The 14,228-nt window shown below is 54.8% G+C and overlaps 1 protein-coding gene across 4 annotated transcripts in view; it reads right to left on the bottom strand.

The window, feature by feature from the left end:
- Cacna2d2 (calcium voltage-gated channel auxiliary subunit alpha2delta 2) overlaps positions 1-13,963 on the bottom strand; it is a 134,718-nt gene extending 120,755 nt beyond the window's left edge. For all 4 annotated transcript variants that reach the window (XM_046431869.2, XM_058574849.1, XM_046431870.2 and 1 more), the window contains exon 1: positions 13,734-13,963. In XM_046431869.2, the coding sequence (XP_046287825.1) occupies positions 13,734-13,948 (215 nt within the window). In that variant the 5' untranslated portion in view covers positions 13,949-13,963. The remainder of the gene's footprint in view (positions 1-13,733) is intronic.
- Positions 13,964-14,228: the final 265 nt, after the last annotated feature.

The raw sequence follows: 14,228 nt of genomic DNA, 5'->3' as shown, positions 1-14,228 counted from the left end.
AACAGGGGGCTGTATTTGTGATCCCTAGCTTCCTCCCCACCCAGCCCTCATCCCTGGGCTAGGCTTTCCAACACGCAGGAGGCACACACATCCAGGACAACAAAGCTCGCAGCTCCAGGTCCCTCCAGGCAGCCTGTGAAGTCCCAGCCCTTCTTCATTTTAGAGTAATGGCCTCCTCCATACGCCACCAGTCTGGAAATCACCTGTGAAATATATTTCCCTCGGCACTGGCTCAGGAACCATGTAAATCACTTGGCTTAATGGCCTCTGGGATTGTTCCCCACCACCCCCTCCCCAGCTGCTCTGCCAGAGAACTTGGGGAGTAGGGTGCATGACAGGCGGGTCTCCAGTGCTTTGGGCATGAAGGCATCCTGGGTATGGGAGGCACTACTCAGAGGTGCAGCAATCTTAGGGACCACATCAGTAGGAAAAAGGTGAACCTGCCAGGAAAAGCAGGATCTGGATGTGCAAGGTGAGCCTCTCCTGAATCCCACCCTGCCCTTTGCCTGGTCCCCCCAACAATGGCTTATCCTCAAAGGAAGGTAGGTCAGGGTAAGGATGTGGCTCACTGGCAGAGTGTTTGCCTAGTTTGTGTGAGGCTCTGGGTTCAATCCCCAATACTGGCTTGGGGGGGGGGAGTGGTATTTTAGCCTGGCGCTGTGGTGCACACCTGTAATGTCAGGAACTTGGAAGGCTGAGGCAAGAGGATGGCAAGTTCAAAGCCTGCTTCAGTTACTTAGCAAGGTCATAAGCAACTTAGTGAGAGCCTGTCTCAAAATAAAAAATAAAAACAGTTGGGGATGTGGCTCAGTGGTTAAGCCCCCCCCCCGCCCCCCGTCCCCCGGGTTCAATCCCTAGTACCCCCCAAAAAAAAAAAGAAGGTAGGTCACAACCCTGACTGGGGAAGGCTAGGGCCATGGGAAAGGCTGGGGACAACGTAGGCCTGGGGCAGGATGTCTCAGCACTCCTGGGATGAGGCCTGGAGCACTGGCCGTGTGTGGCACTGCTACTCACTTGTCCTGGCTTCCCTTCTTCCCCATTCTGTATCTCCCCCACAGTCGGTGAGCCCACAGAGACCCAAAGCCCAGACCCAGCACACTGCTGAGGTGTAGGGAGGGGCCTGAAGTGAGAAGAGGCAGTCAGGAGGCAGGTTTTAAAAGCCTTGAGGTGGTCAGCAGGGCAGATGGAGAATGGGCAAGCACCAATGTAGAGAAACAGTCTGGAAGGAGGTGGGCAGCCTTCTCCACAGGCCAAGAGATCTCCCTGGGACAGGCTGTACATCTTGGCACTGGCCCTATGAACAGGTATTTGGAAACAGCCTGGCTAGGTACCACGTACCAGTACACGAGGCTCTCCAACCCCCTTCCCTGGGAGCCCCAGTGCCCCCTTGTTGGGCAGAGTGTGGATACATACCCTGTATGTATCCCCTAGGACCTTAGTTTCTTACCTCGGCTCACCCAGGGGGCTCCAGAAAAATGCTGATGTCCGGGCCCTGCCCCGATCTGATGAAATAAAATAGCCCCATGGGTCCCAGAGCCACCTATACCTCCCGCCACAGGGCAGTTCTTGGAGGCAACTTCTTGCAAAAGAGCCACAGGAGGATACGTGGAAGTGGCCTTTATACTCTGGCAGCAGCCAAGAGAGGTCCAAAAAGGGCCTCATCTGAGACCATGTAAAAGCCTGCTTCAGCTTTCACAGACAGGACCATCTTGCCCTTGTGGACACCTGTGCAGATCACGGGCTCCTGCTCAGCAAACATTTGTTGAGCACTTGGTAGGCGCTGGCCAGCCAAGGACAGGTGGCCACTGTCCTCCACCCCCCACCCCTCTAGGCACACAGCCTTGCAGGGCCTGCATCACAGAGACCAGTCAGCCAGGGAGCGGGGTCTTCTGCAGGACAAAAAGGGAGGAAGGCTTGAAGCAGACGACGAAGCCCCTGAACCACAAGGGAGGTAAGGGAGGTTTCAGGGGACAGGGATTCATAGAAAAGCACAAAAGGATAAGCAGACATCAACTAGACCACAGGCGGACCCTGCTTTAGGCTGGTAGGGTCCTCTGCGGCCCACCCAACCTCTCTCCAGCTTCCTCTGCGCTCAGTGCATAGTAGGTGCTTTTTAAGCACCTATGAAATGAGATTGCTGCCCCTGTGGACACTCAGGCCCACCCCCATCCAATCCCTCATGCCTATCAGAAGCAGCTTCTTGGGCTGTGGGTGCCATAAGCACCAGTTTACAGGGCAGAACGAGGATGACAGCTATGCAGATGGGGTGGCAAGGAAGCATCATCGGCAGCTGCAGGAGCATCACTCTGGAGGGTGCTGGGAATGCTAAGGATACTCAGGCTGGAAGGAGGGGGGCAGGGAGCTGGCCCAGGCTCCCACAGTGAGCTGGATAATGCCAAGGCTAAGGCAGGGTAGGAGGAGACGAAAGAGGAAAAGCAGAGGGAGGCCCATGACCCTGCTCCACAAGCCCCTGGGGTTTCTGGGGCCCGCACAAGCTAAAGTCTGGCATAAATAATGGAACATGCTGCTTCCCTTCCACCAGGTCCCTCTGCCTGAATAATGCTAGGTACAGTCCAGTGCCTGGGGGATGAAGAGGGCAAGGGGAGAATGAGGACAGAGAGGTGGAGGAATGGACAGTGAGTCTAGACTGCGGCTTCCCCTCTACTCTGTGTGCACATGGGAGTTGGCACCACAAGCTCCCAGCAGGTCAAAAGTAGGCCTAAATCAGAGGAGGCCTGTCCTGGTTTGGGGGGCTCATGGCTATGCCCAGTAGACTCCAGCTCCATCCATTCCCTGGACCCCGGTGGCCCCAGAGAGCCCTCTATCTTTATGTGACAGGTGGAGCCTTCAGTGACCAAGGGGAACCCCAACCCAGTGGTACGACAGAGCTCAGGGCTTATCCCAAGATCTGTGCCCTTGGCTGACCACTCCTGGACACTGTGACAAGCTCAGACCAGAACTGGTGCAGGGAACAGAGTCCAGAAGATAATAGGAAGGATCAGACCTCAGGTCACGAGAACATGGCCACTTTAGTGTGATCTCATCCTATACCTATCGGGGGAGCTGACCAATGACACTCCAGTCTCCTCTGTAGAGTGCAGGTACAAATTACAGCTCCCCTATAGGCATAAGCACACTCCATCCTGCAGCTGCCCTTCCCACCAGAGGAGAAGGAAGTGTCATGGGCAGCACCTGGCAAAGTTTGGGGCCTTCCCCTTGGCCATGTCCATGGGTCCCACTTCCTCAACCACAGTTGGCCAGGTCAGCTGCACTGCTCCACAGTAATAAGACATGCCCCTCTGTCACTGTCCTCTTAGCCCATTCACGCTGTCCTGCCTTTACATATCATCTGAACCACTGACTTCCTGCTGTCCAGGACAGTCTCTCCTTGGCCTATCCTTCCTTCAGGCCTCTGACTAACCAAACTCAATTGACACAGCACAGCACCTTGAGGAAGTGGCTGCCCCCTCCTCTGGGTTTGGGTCTAGGCTAGGCCTCAGGTGCAGAGAGGTCCAAGGCAGTGTTCCTCTTTGGGCATCAGTTTCCCCATCTGTTACCACATAGAAATAAAACTGGCCTAACAGTTCTCATGACCCACAACCACACCCCAGGTGAAGATGGGGTTGTTTACTGAGAGGAGTGGTAAGGGCCCAAAGCCTCCTTCTAGTCCCCCAGACACTTCCAAGGAAGCTAGGTGTGCCACAGGCCCAGAGAGAAGGCCAGAGCCCCCACGACAAACCCTCAAGAACTTCACTGGAGAGGGACAACCCTTGCAGAGGGACATGCATGATGGAATAGCATAGAAGTGCGGGGACACCTTGCCCTATGACCAGGGACTGCCTACAGGAGGTGAGCTGCAGAAGGGCTATGTGGGGCTGTGGCTGAGTGCCGGGACCCAAGAGCAGGGTGGGAATCCTGTCTTCACCGCCTGCCATCACTTAGCCTTGCAGAGCCTCACTTTTACCTGTCTACGAAATGGGGATATGAATGGACTGACTTCACTGGACAGCATATGTGAAATACACCCCTCAGGGCCCACCTCATAGCGATTGATGTGCATAAAACTACTACTTCTTGTTTATTCAACCATGCCCACCTCATCCTCTCCCCTCTCCTCCCACTTCTTCTCAGCACCTCCCATCCATTTTCAGGTCTCTTGTTTGATCCTGCAGCAGCAGACAATGCCTCCCCATCCTCCATCACTATCGCCTTCTTGCTAACAAAACCTAAGTCTGCAGAATCTCCATCTCCAGCCCCAAGGTGACCCCATCCTCAGCTCAAGGGTAAATCCTGATTAGCATGAGCCAATCACAAGATACCTTCTCCACCACCAGTGATTGGTTTAGAGCAGACACGTGACCATGTGCTAGCCAATGAGGTGTGAGGGGAACTAGCCTGGGGGCTTCTGGGCAAGGTTTCAGAGAACCCAGAGGAGCTGGGGGTGTAGCTCAGCAGCAGAGAGAGAAAGATGGGGATGGGGGTGGACCCATTCAGAGGAAACATCTCTTCTACATCTAATATCTGGGTCTGACATGATGCCTGGAGCTGTGGCAGCCATCTTGTTGCTATAAGGAAGTCAGCCAAGGACAGAGAACCACACCAAAAGTGAGGCCAGACAAAGCACAGGTGTAGACTTGGTGCTCACCGACAGTCTACTTTCAGCCACCTCTGACTCCCTATCAGGAAATGACACGCGTAGCTACGGGGAAAACCTTCACACCGGGGTAGCAGGGTGTGCACAGAAGAAGCCTCTTTACTTGGCAGCCAAATATATTCCATGAACTCAGTTTTTGAGAAGGTGACAGTCAGATCAATGCCTACACTCCAGGGCCTCCTGTGAAGTGGCACAAAGCTAGAGGAGAGGGGCCCAGGGTTGTAGATGAGGCTCATAAGGGGCAGTGAGCCAGAAGAGGGGCTGTTCAGGAAGACTCCTTCCCCAGTACTTAGGTCAGGCAGGCCAGCCTGGTGAGTGAAGAGGGAGGCCAAAGAACTTACTAGGATCTGCAAGTAGCTCAGCCTGGCTGGAGGCTGATATTTCCAGGGTTAGTGGCCAGAGGCTGGAGCCATTCCAGGCAGGGTCTGAAATACCAGGCTGAGAAGTAGGGCTTTGTCCGTAGCAGACTTTTGGGGTGCAAGATCATAGCTGACCCTCAATGGGAGACATTGCAGCTTTCCAGAGGAGGGTTGGGGGTGTCCAAGGAGACTCCTGGCCTGAGCTCACAAAGAGGGGCTGTGAAGGCCATCGATGTAGAAGGCAAGTGCTCTGCCAGCTCCTTCCCTTTTCTAATAAATGAAGTTGGGGGCAGGGCTGGGGTGGGCTGTTTATTCTTTGTTTGTTGGAATCAGTGACGGCACAGGCCTGACCTTTAAGGCTTCAAATGCAGCATTTCTGGCGGCGCCAACGGGAGGAGAACGCAGGCCGCGGAAGGAAGTTATCAAGACTCAAATGCCACGTCAGGCTGGAACTTGAGGCAGAGCAGGGACCTCTCCTTGTCTCAGGAATGCCCCAGCTCATCTGTGTCCACCCTGCCTGGTCACAAAGCTGTCCTTCCCAAGGGGACCCAGAAAGCTCTGGTGACTCTGAAACAGCACAGGGACAAGGGATATCAGCTTCAAGGTCTGGCCTGGAGAATACTAGGATTGGAGCTCTCACACGGTACTCTCTTTGCAGTTTTGCCCAAGGAGACATCAAATTGCTCCCTCATCCTGTGCCATGGGTATTTTTTTTTTAAGAGAATAGTTGTATGTCACAATGCGAGAAAGGTAGAAAGGGAGAATCGCCCTTCAAGCAGTGTGTACAGAGTAACTGGGGCCGGGTACTGGGCTCTGCCGTGTGGGCAGCCAGCAGAAAGGTGGCCCCTGAAGGTTCCCTTCCCCCACCTTGGGCCTCAGTTTCCCTGTCTATGGGATGGGGGCTTCTGTGGCTGTGACATGTCCTTCCCACGTGGGGAAGCATGCAGAGCCCACCGTGGTCAAAGAGGTGGTGCTGCTCAGGCTCCCTGCCCCCGCAGGACCCCTCCTGTCTACAGGCTCCTAAGCCCCTGACAGCCACTTTACAGAAATCTCTTCCCAAACTGCCCAGGACCTTGGGCCATCCCAGTACTGGTAAGGCACAGGCCCCGAGAATGCCTGGAAAACACAACTTACGGTTCTCTCAGACATCAAAACGCATTAGCCAGGACCTACACAGCCCCAAGGGACATAGCCCAGCATGGGGCAGTGGGACAGCAATGTTCATGAAGACTTAGTAGACAAAAATTCTTTCTTGAAAGAAAGTAGCTTCACTAGAGATGCTTTGAATAGAGAACCACGCAGGGATCATCAAGCTGAAGCGTGGACGCTCTGAATCATGCCTGCTGACTGCAAGGATGTCTTGCAGCAGGGAAGGACCCCGAACCTGCTGCAGATGCTCCAAGGGCTGCCAGTTTCCTGTCCTTCCATGTGCGAATGAGGAGCACCCACTCCGAGAGAGAGAGAGAGAGATGCCAGCCCAAGGTCACACAGCAAGGGTCTCCCAGCTCTGCCAGAGCCCTGACCTCCCCGCCCACCCTCCAGACTTTCCTCACGGAAGGGCGGTTTGCAAAGATGCTTCACTTCACAAAGGACTCACGGAGCTCCTCTGAGTCCCAAGTCCTCCAGCGAATCTAAATACCATTCAATTTGCAAAAATTTGAATTACAAGGACGCAGTCTCTGTGTGTTTCCTTCGCAGACTGTCATCGCGCCAGTTGGTAGCTGATCAAACTTTCCAGCTCAGCCTTAACTCAGGCTGTTCCTGACATAAAAGTTTGCAAAACACAGGTCCTAACAACCAGGAGGCTTTATTTCCCACTGCCGGCGTTTGCCCAGCGAGACCTGGCATTAACATCAAAGGCAGGTTGCGGAAGGTGGGCACTGCGAACACTTTCTGGCTGCAAAGAGATAACTGTCATGTGCCTGCCCTGCATATGCACACACAGGCACACAAGCACATGCCCACGCTTTAATTCATAAGTTCACATGTGCAGGCACCTGCACCTGTCTATAAACATTAGCTTGCATGTATACACATGACTGCACACGTGCATATAAACAATGTGCTACTACAAACACACATGCACACGTCTACTCATAAAGGCACACGAGTGGGCATACACATAAATGTGCACATATGTGAACACATTCAATGCATGTGCAAAAACACGTGTGACACTTAAACATACACGCTTACATGTACACACAGGCCAAGCACAGGAGGGAAGCCCCAAGCACTGGGCTCAGGTGCTTGCAGGGCATGGCTAAGTGCTGGGTGCTGTAGACAGATGCCTGGTACTATTCCCTGGGGTCAGGCCCATCCCTCATGACCTGTCACATCCCAACCCTATGAGGCAGCACAATTGGGAGAACCTCATTATACAGATGAGGGCCCAAGCCCTGGGAGAGGCTGAGCAAGTTCTCAAGGTCATGCAGTTGGTGGGAGGGGTGGCAGTCTTGGTGCATGCCAGGAGGGGACCATTCAGAAAGAACTGAGCAGCAGAGAAGGAAGTCTTCAAGGTAGAGACAAGGGCCCAAAATCCAAGAGGGGTGGGGAAGAGAAAGGCAGAGGGTGTGACTTCTCTCTCATATTCTCCTTTTCCCTTTGTTTAATGAGTGTCACTTCCAAGGTGGGGAGGGATGAAAAGATTCCCTGCACCCCTCCCTCTCTGTTAAACAATTAGGCTAATCAGAGCTCAAAGTGGGTCAGTTTGAAAAGCAACTTCGAGGGCACCCAAGGTATAGCCAAACCCTTACAGGAGATCCAGAGACCTCCCACCAAGACAGATAAGGCCAGCAGGACTTGGGGTCAGACTTCACCCCTTGCTAGAGCAGTACAGAGAGGAGTAGTAAAGGCCCCAGACCTGCCTTCTTCAAGTGCTGAATGTTAGTCAGAAGGACCCTAGAAAAGAGAAAACTGAGAGAAGAGGAGCTCTACTCAAGGTCACCATCCGGTCACCCTTAACAGACGTCCCCCATCCAAGGTGGGGTCCCTGAGAGACTGAGTGAAGAGCCCCCTTCACCTAATCCCAGGAAGACAGGGTCTCCTAGCCTGTGAGACCCCACCCTCACCAGGCTCCATCAACACCACCAGCAGTGGCTAAGGACAAGGGAACCAGACCAGACCAGATGAAGAAAGAAAGTCTGGTGGGGGACCAAGGCGAGATGAGAAGGGGCAAGAGTGGGGACATCCAGCCAATGGCCTGAGTCCCACAGTGGCAAGGCAGGACCTGCCCACATCAAATCAGGCTCAGACTGTGTGGGTCAAGAAGGAAAGAACCCTTAAGTCCTTTGGGGAAATCTCAAGAGATGGCTGTGGAGACCTGGCAAGCCTCTAGGGGCATCTCAATCTCTGTGGTCGCCCCTTTGCCTCCCCCTACCTGTTCTTGGCCACAGCAGTGCAGGAAGTTCTTCAGGTTACACAGGACAAGAGAGGAAGGGAAAGGAATAGAAGCAGAAACCACACATACACTTCCCTCTGGGAATACGAATATCGATTCTGTAGCTTCTTGTTTAGACAGTCGGCACCAGGGAAAAATAAACCTGACATGAAGAGAATCTCCCCAGTCGGCAGGAAGGAGCAGAGGAAAAGCCCCTGCCCTGACTCAAGGGCCTAAGCTCTAGTGCTCCCAGGCCCAAGGTCGCTGGGCCCTGGCAAATCTCAGTGTAGAGTAGGAATCAGGGCCAAAGGGGAAGAGAAATAGACCACTCCCATCCCATAGGCAACACTACTGTGCCAGACAGGGCCCAGGCCTGCTCCTAAACCTCCAGATGACCCCTGGATAGCAATAAGCCCTTGAGAATCCTGATTCCCAGGATCCCCCAACCCCATACAGCATGAACTCACCAAGCACCTAGAAGACCTGAGTCCTCTGAAGTCCCTGGGCCTGGCAGAACTACGGAGAGGATCCAGCTTCAAGTTCCCATTAACAAACCCTCAGCTCCACCCCCACTCCATCACCTTTTTAGAATCATTCTGGAACCTGGATATAGAGCCCCTCTTCCCCTCTACCAAGGCTCCTTGCCAAGTAGGCTTGGCCCATGATTAAAAGCCTTGGGGAGGAATGGGGCTCAGTGGCAGAGTGCTTGCCCAGAACAGGCAAGGCCCTGGGTTCAAGCTCCTGCACTGAAAAAACAAACACACAAACAAACAAATAAACAACAACAACAAAAAAAAACCAGAAAAAGCCTTGGGGAGAAAAGGACAATTCTGGGCTGGGGTGCTCCCAGATGGTTTGCATGAACATGGTAGGCAGGCAAGGTGGGACCCGGCAAGGGCCACCTTGGCCAAGGAAGGTCCCTCAGGATTGCTTGAGACCCAGAGGAGGAAGAAGGGACACAACAGGAAAAGTTGCACCTGGAAGACGTTGGCCTATGTTCTACATCCTATGCGTCTTTGTTTTCTCCCCAGACTTGTATTTCCAGCGTCTCCCTTTCCTGGACCCACTACCCAGAAGTTCCCAGCCCCCTGGCAGGGCAGCTACGTGTCTATCAGAGTAGTATTCTACCAGTCCTTCCTCTAGTCGTTGTGGACTTTGTGCAGGTCTTTTCGTCTTTCTGAGTCTCAATCTCAGCATCTGTGGATTGGGCGTGACCAGGGGTACTGAGATCAAGGTGGCAATGTGAGTAAGCAGCCTGGCTTGGGTTCAGTGAGGGAAGGCCACCGTTAGCTTGGCAATCTCCACCACCACTGATGAGCTGGGCTGAAGTTGCTGCTGAAGGGAGGGAAGAAAGGAGGGAGATGGTTGGTGACTGTCCTCGAGGAGCCAACATGCCACAGTCCAGAGCTGGGACAGGGGAAGCCTCTAGAAGGTATGGGTATGAGAAAAGCTTGCATCGGTGATGGAACAGCAGGAACAAAGCAGAGACAAGAAGGCATTTAGCCTGTGTGAACATTGTGAGAAAACTGGCAAGGGAGGACCTGTGGCACCTGAATTTGATGCTAGTATGAACAGTAGCTGTCATGGCACCCCTGCCCAACAGAGGCTACCCATCCCTATTCATTCTTCCCACCAACCTCCTAAGGGAATCATATTATCTCAGTTGGAGAAACTGAGATAAAGTTATCCCAGTGGAGAGGGTCAGCTCTGGAGGCCAAAGTATGAGCACACAAGGATTATACCTGACACCCTGCTCCTCCCAAGAGCTGACAGTGTCCACCCAAACACTGTCAGCTTTTGGTGCCTACCTGTACCCAGGCAGAGGAGAGAAAAAGACACTGCAGAAGGCTAACTCCATTTTTGAGGCCAGTTTCATTCTGGGGTCAGTCTCTCCTTGAGGGACGTGAGTGTGACTAGGAATCTGGAATGAGACTCGCCCTCAAACTATGAGGGGACGCATCTTAAAATGGGTCTCTTGCCTTTTCAGGGAATTGATATAGCTAGCCTGGAGGAGGCACCCAGTAAAGTCGGGATCCAGAACAGGTAACAGCAGCCAAGCATCTCCCCCAAATCCTCAACAACAGGAGGGATGCCGAGCCTCTGGCAGCGCTGCATTCCAGTGACGGTAGCAGCAGGCCACAAAGCCTCACCCCTCCCTCCTGCAAAAGCTGCGGCAGGTTGTTGGGAAGATGAGGGACCCAGATGTGTAATGTTGCCTCCCTCCGACAGGGAGAGCCACAGGGAGGTGGAGACAGGGGCTGGGAGACCCAGACAGACACACGTCACCCACCGTTAACCATAGCTAGACTGACGCATGCCCCATCGTGGGTTTTGCTCCCTGTGTGTCCACTCAGGAGATGAGCACATAGGTACTCTGGCATTGTTAATTTGCTAGGGGTCCAAACCCCCCAGGCCCCTTCACTGCTTCCCCCCACCCACCCCCAGAGGAAGGGAAGCCCTGGCCCACACCACCACTGGAGCAGTGCTAGGCTAAAGAATGCAGCCAGCTGGGCAGCTCAAGCAGGCACTCCACCCAGCACTTAGCCAGAGAAGCCCAGGGATACCAGAGAACAGGGAACCATGACCCAACAGAGAAGACGGAAGAGACAGACAGATTAGGCTCGGCACAGATTGATGAGAGGAATAGACATGGAAGTAGGACCAAAAAAAGATGACAGACTCAAAGAAAGGGGACAGGGGGGAGAAGAGGTAAAGACACAGGGGCAAGTAGCAGTGAGGAAGGCATCCCCTGCCTGAATACTGGGATGGGCATAATTGGAAACAGGAGCTGAAAGCCAGTGTGCTCTAACTCCAACCCTCCAGACACACGAGTACACATATGTGCACACGCACAATGCACACGCACCCACACACAATGCACACATGCTTGCTTCCTTCTTTGAAACCCCGATCCAGGTCCAGGTGGAATAAGAGAGAGGCCCCCTCCTTAAAGCTGAAGTCCTGTCCTCCCTCCAGCAGCAACTCCTTTGCCCTTCTCAATCTGGCGGCAGCCTTGGTCCATTTCGCCTGGTGGGCAGAGAGCCATGCTGCCAGAGCTATTATAGAAATAACAGCCAACAGACCCCGAAACCGCACTTGATTTAAACCCAGCAGCTTACAAAGCTGAGCCCATTCACACTGGCAGACACTAATGAGGAAGGAAATTACTTGACCATCCAGGGCCCTCCCCACTGAGAAGTTGTCAGCCCAATATCTTAAGGCTTAGGGCTCCACTCCCCACCTTGGAAATCCACCTGTATCAATGTCATCCTGGCCTGGCCATGTTGACCAGCCACTCACCCCAGAGCAGGCACACAGAGCCCTCTGGTCCCAATGGCAGCCCCAGCCTTTTATGTCAGTTCAACAAAAGCCCCAACTCCAACCAGCTATGGTCATATAGGGAGGGGACCTCAAGATTCCCTTCCTTTTCTCCCTCCAAGGATCAAAAAGCATTTGCATCCGCCGGACCAGGGCAGCTGAAGGGCGCTGGCTGTCGTGGCAAACCCTCCACGATGTCACACCATTAGTCACCTCCCCCTGGACCCTCAGAGCACCACAACCCCTGCCTCATCCCCACTCTCATTCCCTAATTATGGTTTGCAAGACATGTCCCAAACCCTCAAATTAGCTCCAACTATATAGACAAGAGAAGAGCGTCCAGCTGGAAATGTGCCGCTGCCATCACACCCGCCTCACCATCTTCTGGCTGGAAACAGAGAGACAGGTGTCCACTCTGGTCAGGGTCTTACTCTGGCCTTCTAGGGGAGACCCATGCAGGCCCAGCAAACATATGAACAACTGCAGGATACAGGGAAGGGAAGCGAGGTCAGGAGAGGCTGAAAAAGACGTTTACTTAAACCGTCACTCAAGGAGCCATGAAACGGGTAGGAAAAAATAACTGTGGCTTGGCTTGTGCTTGGCTTTGAACAAGAAAGAACAACAAAAATAATGTTTTTGCTCTTTTTAAATACTGCAAAGGAAAGACGATAATGCACCCATCAGCTCTGAACTTCCACACAATTCTCTTTTCTCTGTGCACTCCCCCCACCCCATACACACACAAAAAATTCAGACATTTGACAGAGGACACGTCCGTGCGGCACCTGTAATTTGCCAACTGATCACCCGCCTGAGCACAGCCAGGCTGTGCTCGGAGAGATGACAAGACGGAGAGAGACTCACAGCAGTGCTTCTCCTGAGTTTGTTTTTTTTTTTTTTTTTCTCATTTGGGAGAACCTACTAGCTGGAGTTGTCAGGTTCTGTAGCAGAACTAGGGGCTCCTACCCTTGGGCGGAAATGTTCTAATGACGCAGAGCCAGCCTCCCCTTTCCCTGAGGCCAGACCCTTCCCCTTGGCAACCAGCAGCCCAACTCCTCATGCCCCCAACCTTAGGCCAGGACACTAAAGAAAGAGTGCAGGGACAGGTGGCTCCTCAGACTCAGGGACAGAAAACAGAAGCAGGCTGGTCACCATTCCCCAAAGGGTTGTCTGGGTACTGACATATGGCTGGGGCATGGTGTCAGGAAACAGATGCTGTCCTAAAGGCCATTCACACTGAATACCCACTCCCAGCCCAGACACATCTGGCTTAGTTTGCGGGTTCTTTGGGAGGGCAAGGAGGCTCAGAAAGACCAAGAGCACCAGCAGAGGCTGGCAGAGCCTGAGATGCTATCACACTGTTGGCAGCGCAGTGGCAGCAGCAGCAGCAGGGGCAAGCAGGGGTCCTCCCCCCCATTCACCTTCTGTCCGAACCCCAGCACCTTTACCTCCCAATTCGATCCTGAGGAACACTCCCCTCAAGGACCCCCAAGAACAGGCGACAGGAATCACCGGCAAGAAGGTGCTCACACCCTCTGCATCCAGACCCCTTCGAAAGAAAAAGGCAGGTGTGGAGGTGACCCCACCTCTGACTCTAAAGCGCCAGGTTCCCACCGGGGAGAGAACGTGGGGCAGATGCGTCGCTCCAACTCTGCCGGGCAGGGGTCGCTGGCCAGCCCCCTTACCCAACCCCCAGGTTTCCTTCTCACTGGGACAGTGGCAGGAGAATCAGCTGACAGACTCGGACCCCCGCCCCATCCCGGGGCTTGGAGATCTTGCTCTGCTCCCTTTGGGGGTTTGGGTGAAGCAGGGGCACCGCGGGGAAGTTTCGCGACGCAGCTAGAAGCGCCGGGACCGTGGCAGCCAGCCCTCGGGGCTTGGGGCCACCGCCCCCGGGCGCAGCGTTCCGCGGGACTCAGCGCCCCCGCTCCAAAGAGGATCGCCTGGAGGAACCAGCGCCGACTGAAGGACTAAGGGGAGCGCAGGGCTCGGTGGGGTCCCGCGGCCGGCGGAGGCCACTTACGTGTGCTGCTGGGGGAAGCTGTAGGCAGAAGCGCCGGGGGCGGCGAGCAGCAGTAGAAGCAGCAGCGGCAGCAGCAGCAGCAACAGCGGGCGCGCGGGCCCGGACGCCGGGAGCCAGGGGCCAGGGCAGGGCCGGGGGCCGCGGCCGGGCCAGGGGCACGCAGTCCGCGCCGGGCCGGGCCGAGAGGCGCCGCAGGTCCGAGCCGGCACCGCCATGTTTCCATTCAAGATGCGGCGCCGCGGGGAGGGGGGGCGGCGGTGGCGGCGGCGGCGGGATGGGGGGGGTGCAGGCGGCGGGCTGCGGGCGGCAACCGGCCTCTCCTCCTCCGCCACCTTCTCCGCGCGGGGCCTCTAGGGCTGCACCGGCCGCAGCGCCTCTGCGGGTTGCGAGCTACGATCTCCCCGCCGCGCTGGCTCCAAGCGCTCTGAGCGCCTGGCCCGGGACCTGCGCTCAAATAGCGGCCGCCGCCAACCTGCCGGCGCCGCCCTCCCCTCT

The sequence above is a fragment of the Marmota monax genome, unplaced genomic scaffold, assembly GCF_021218885.2.
Source record: "Marmota monax isolate L192 unplaced genomic scaffold, Marmota_monax_Labrador192_F-V1.1 WCK01_AAM20220418_F8-fsc00022, whole genome shotgun sequence".
Classification (NCBI taxonomy): domain Eukaryota; kingdom Metazoa; phylum Chordata; class Mammalia; order Rodentia; family Sciuridae; genus Marmota; species Marmota monax.
This window is presented reverse-complemented; position numbering and strand designations above follow the sequence as displayed.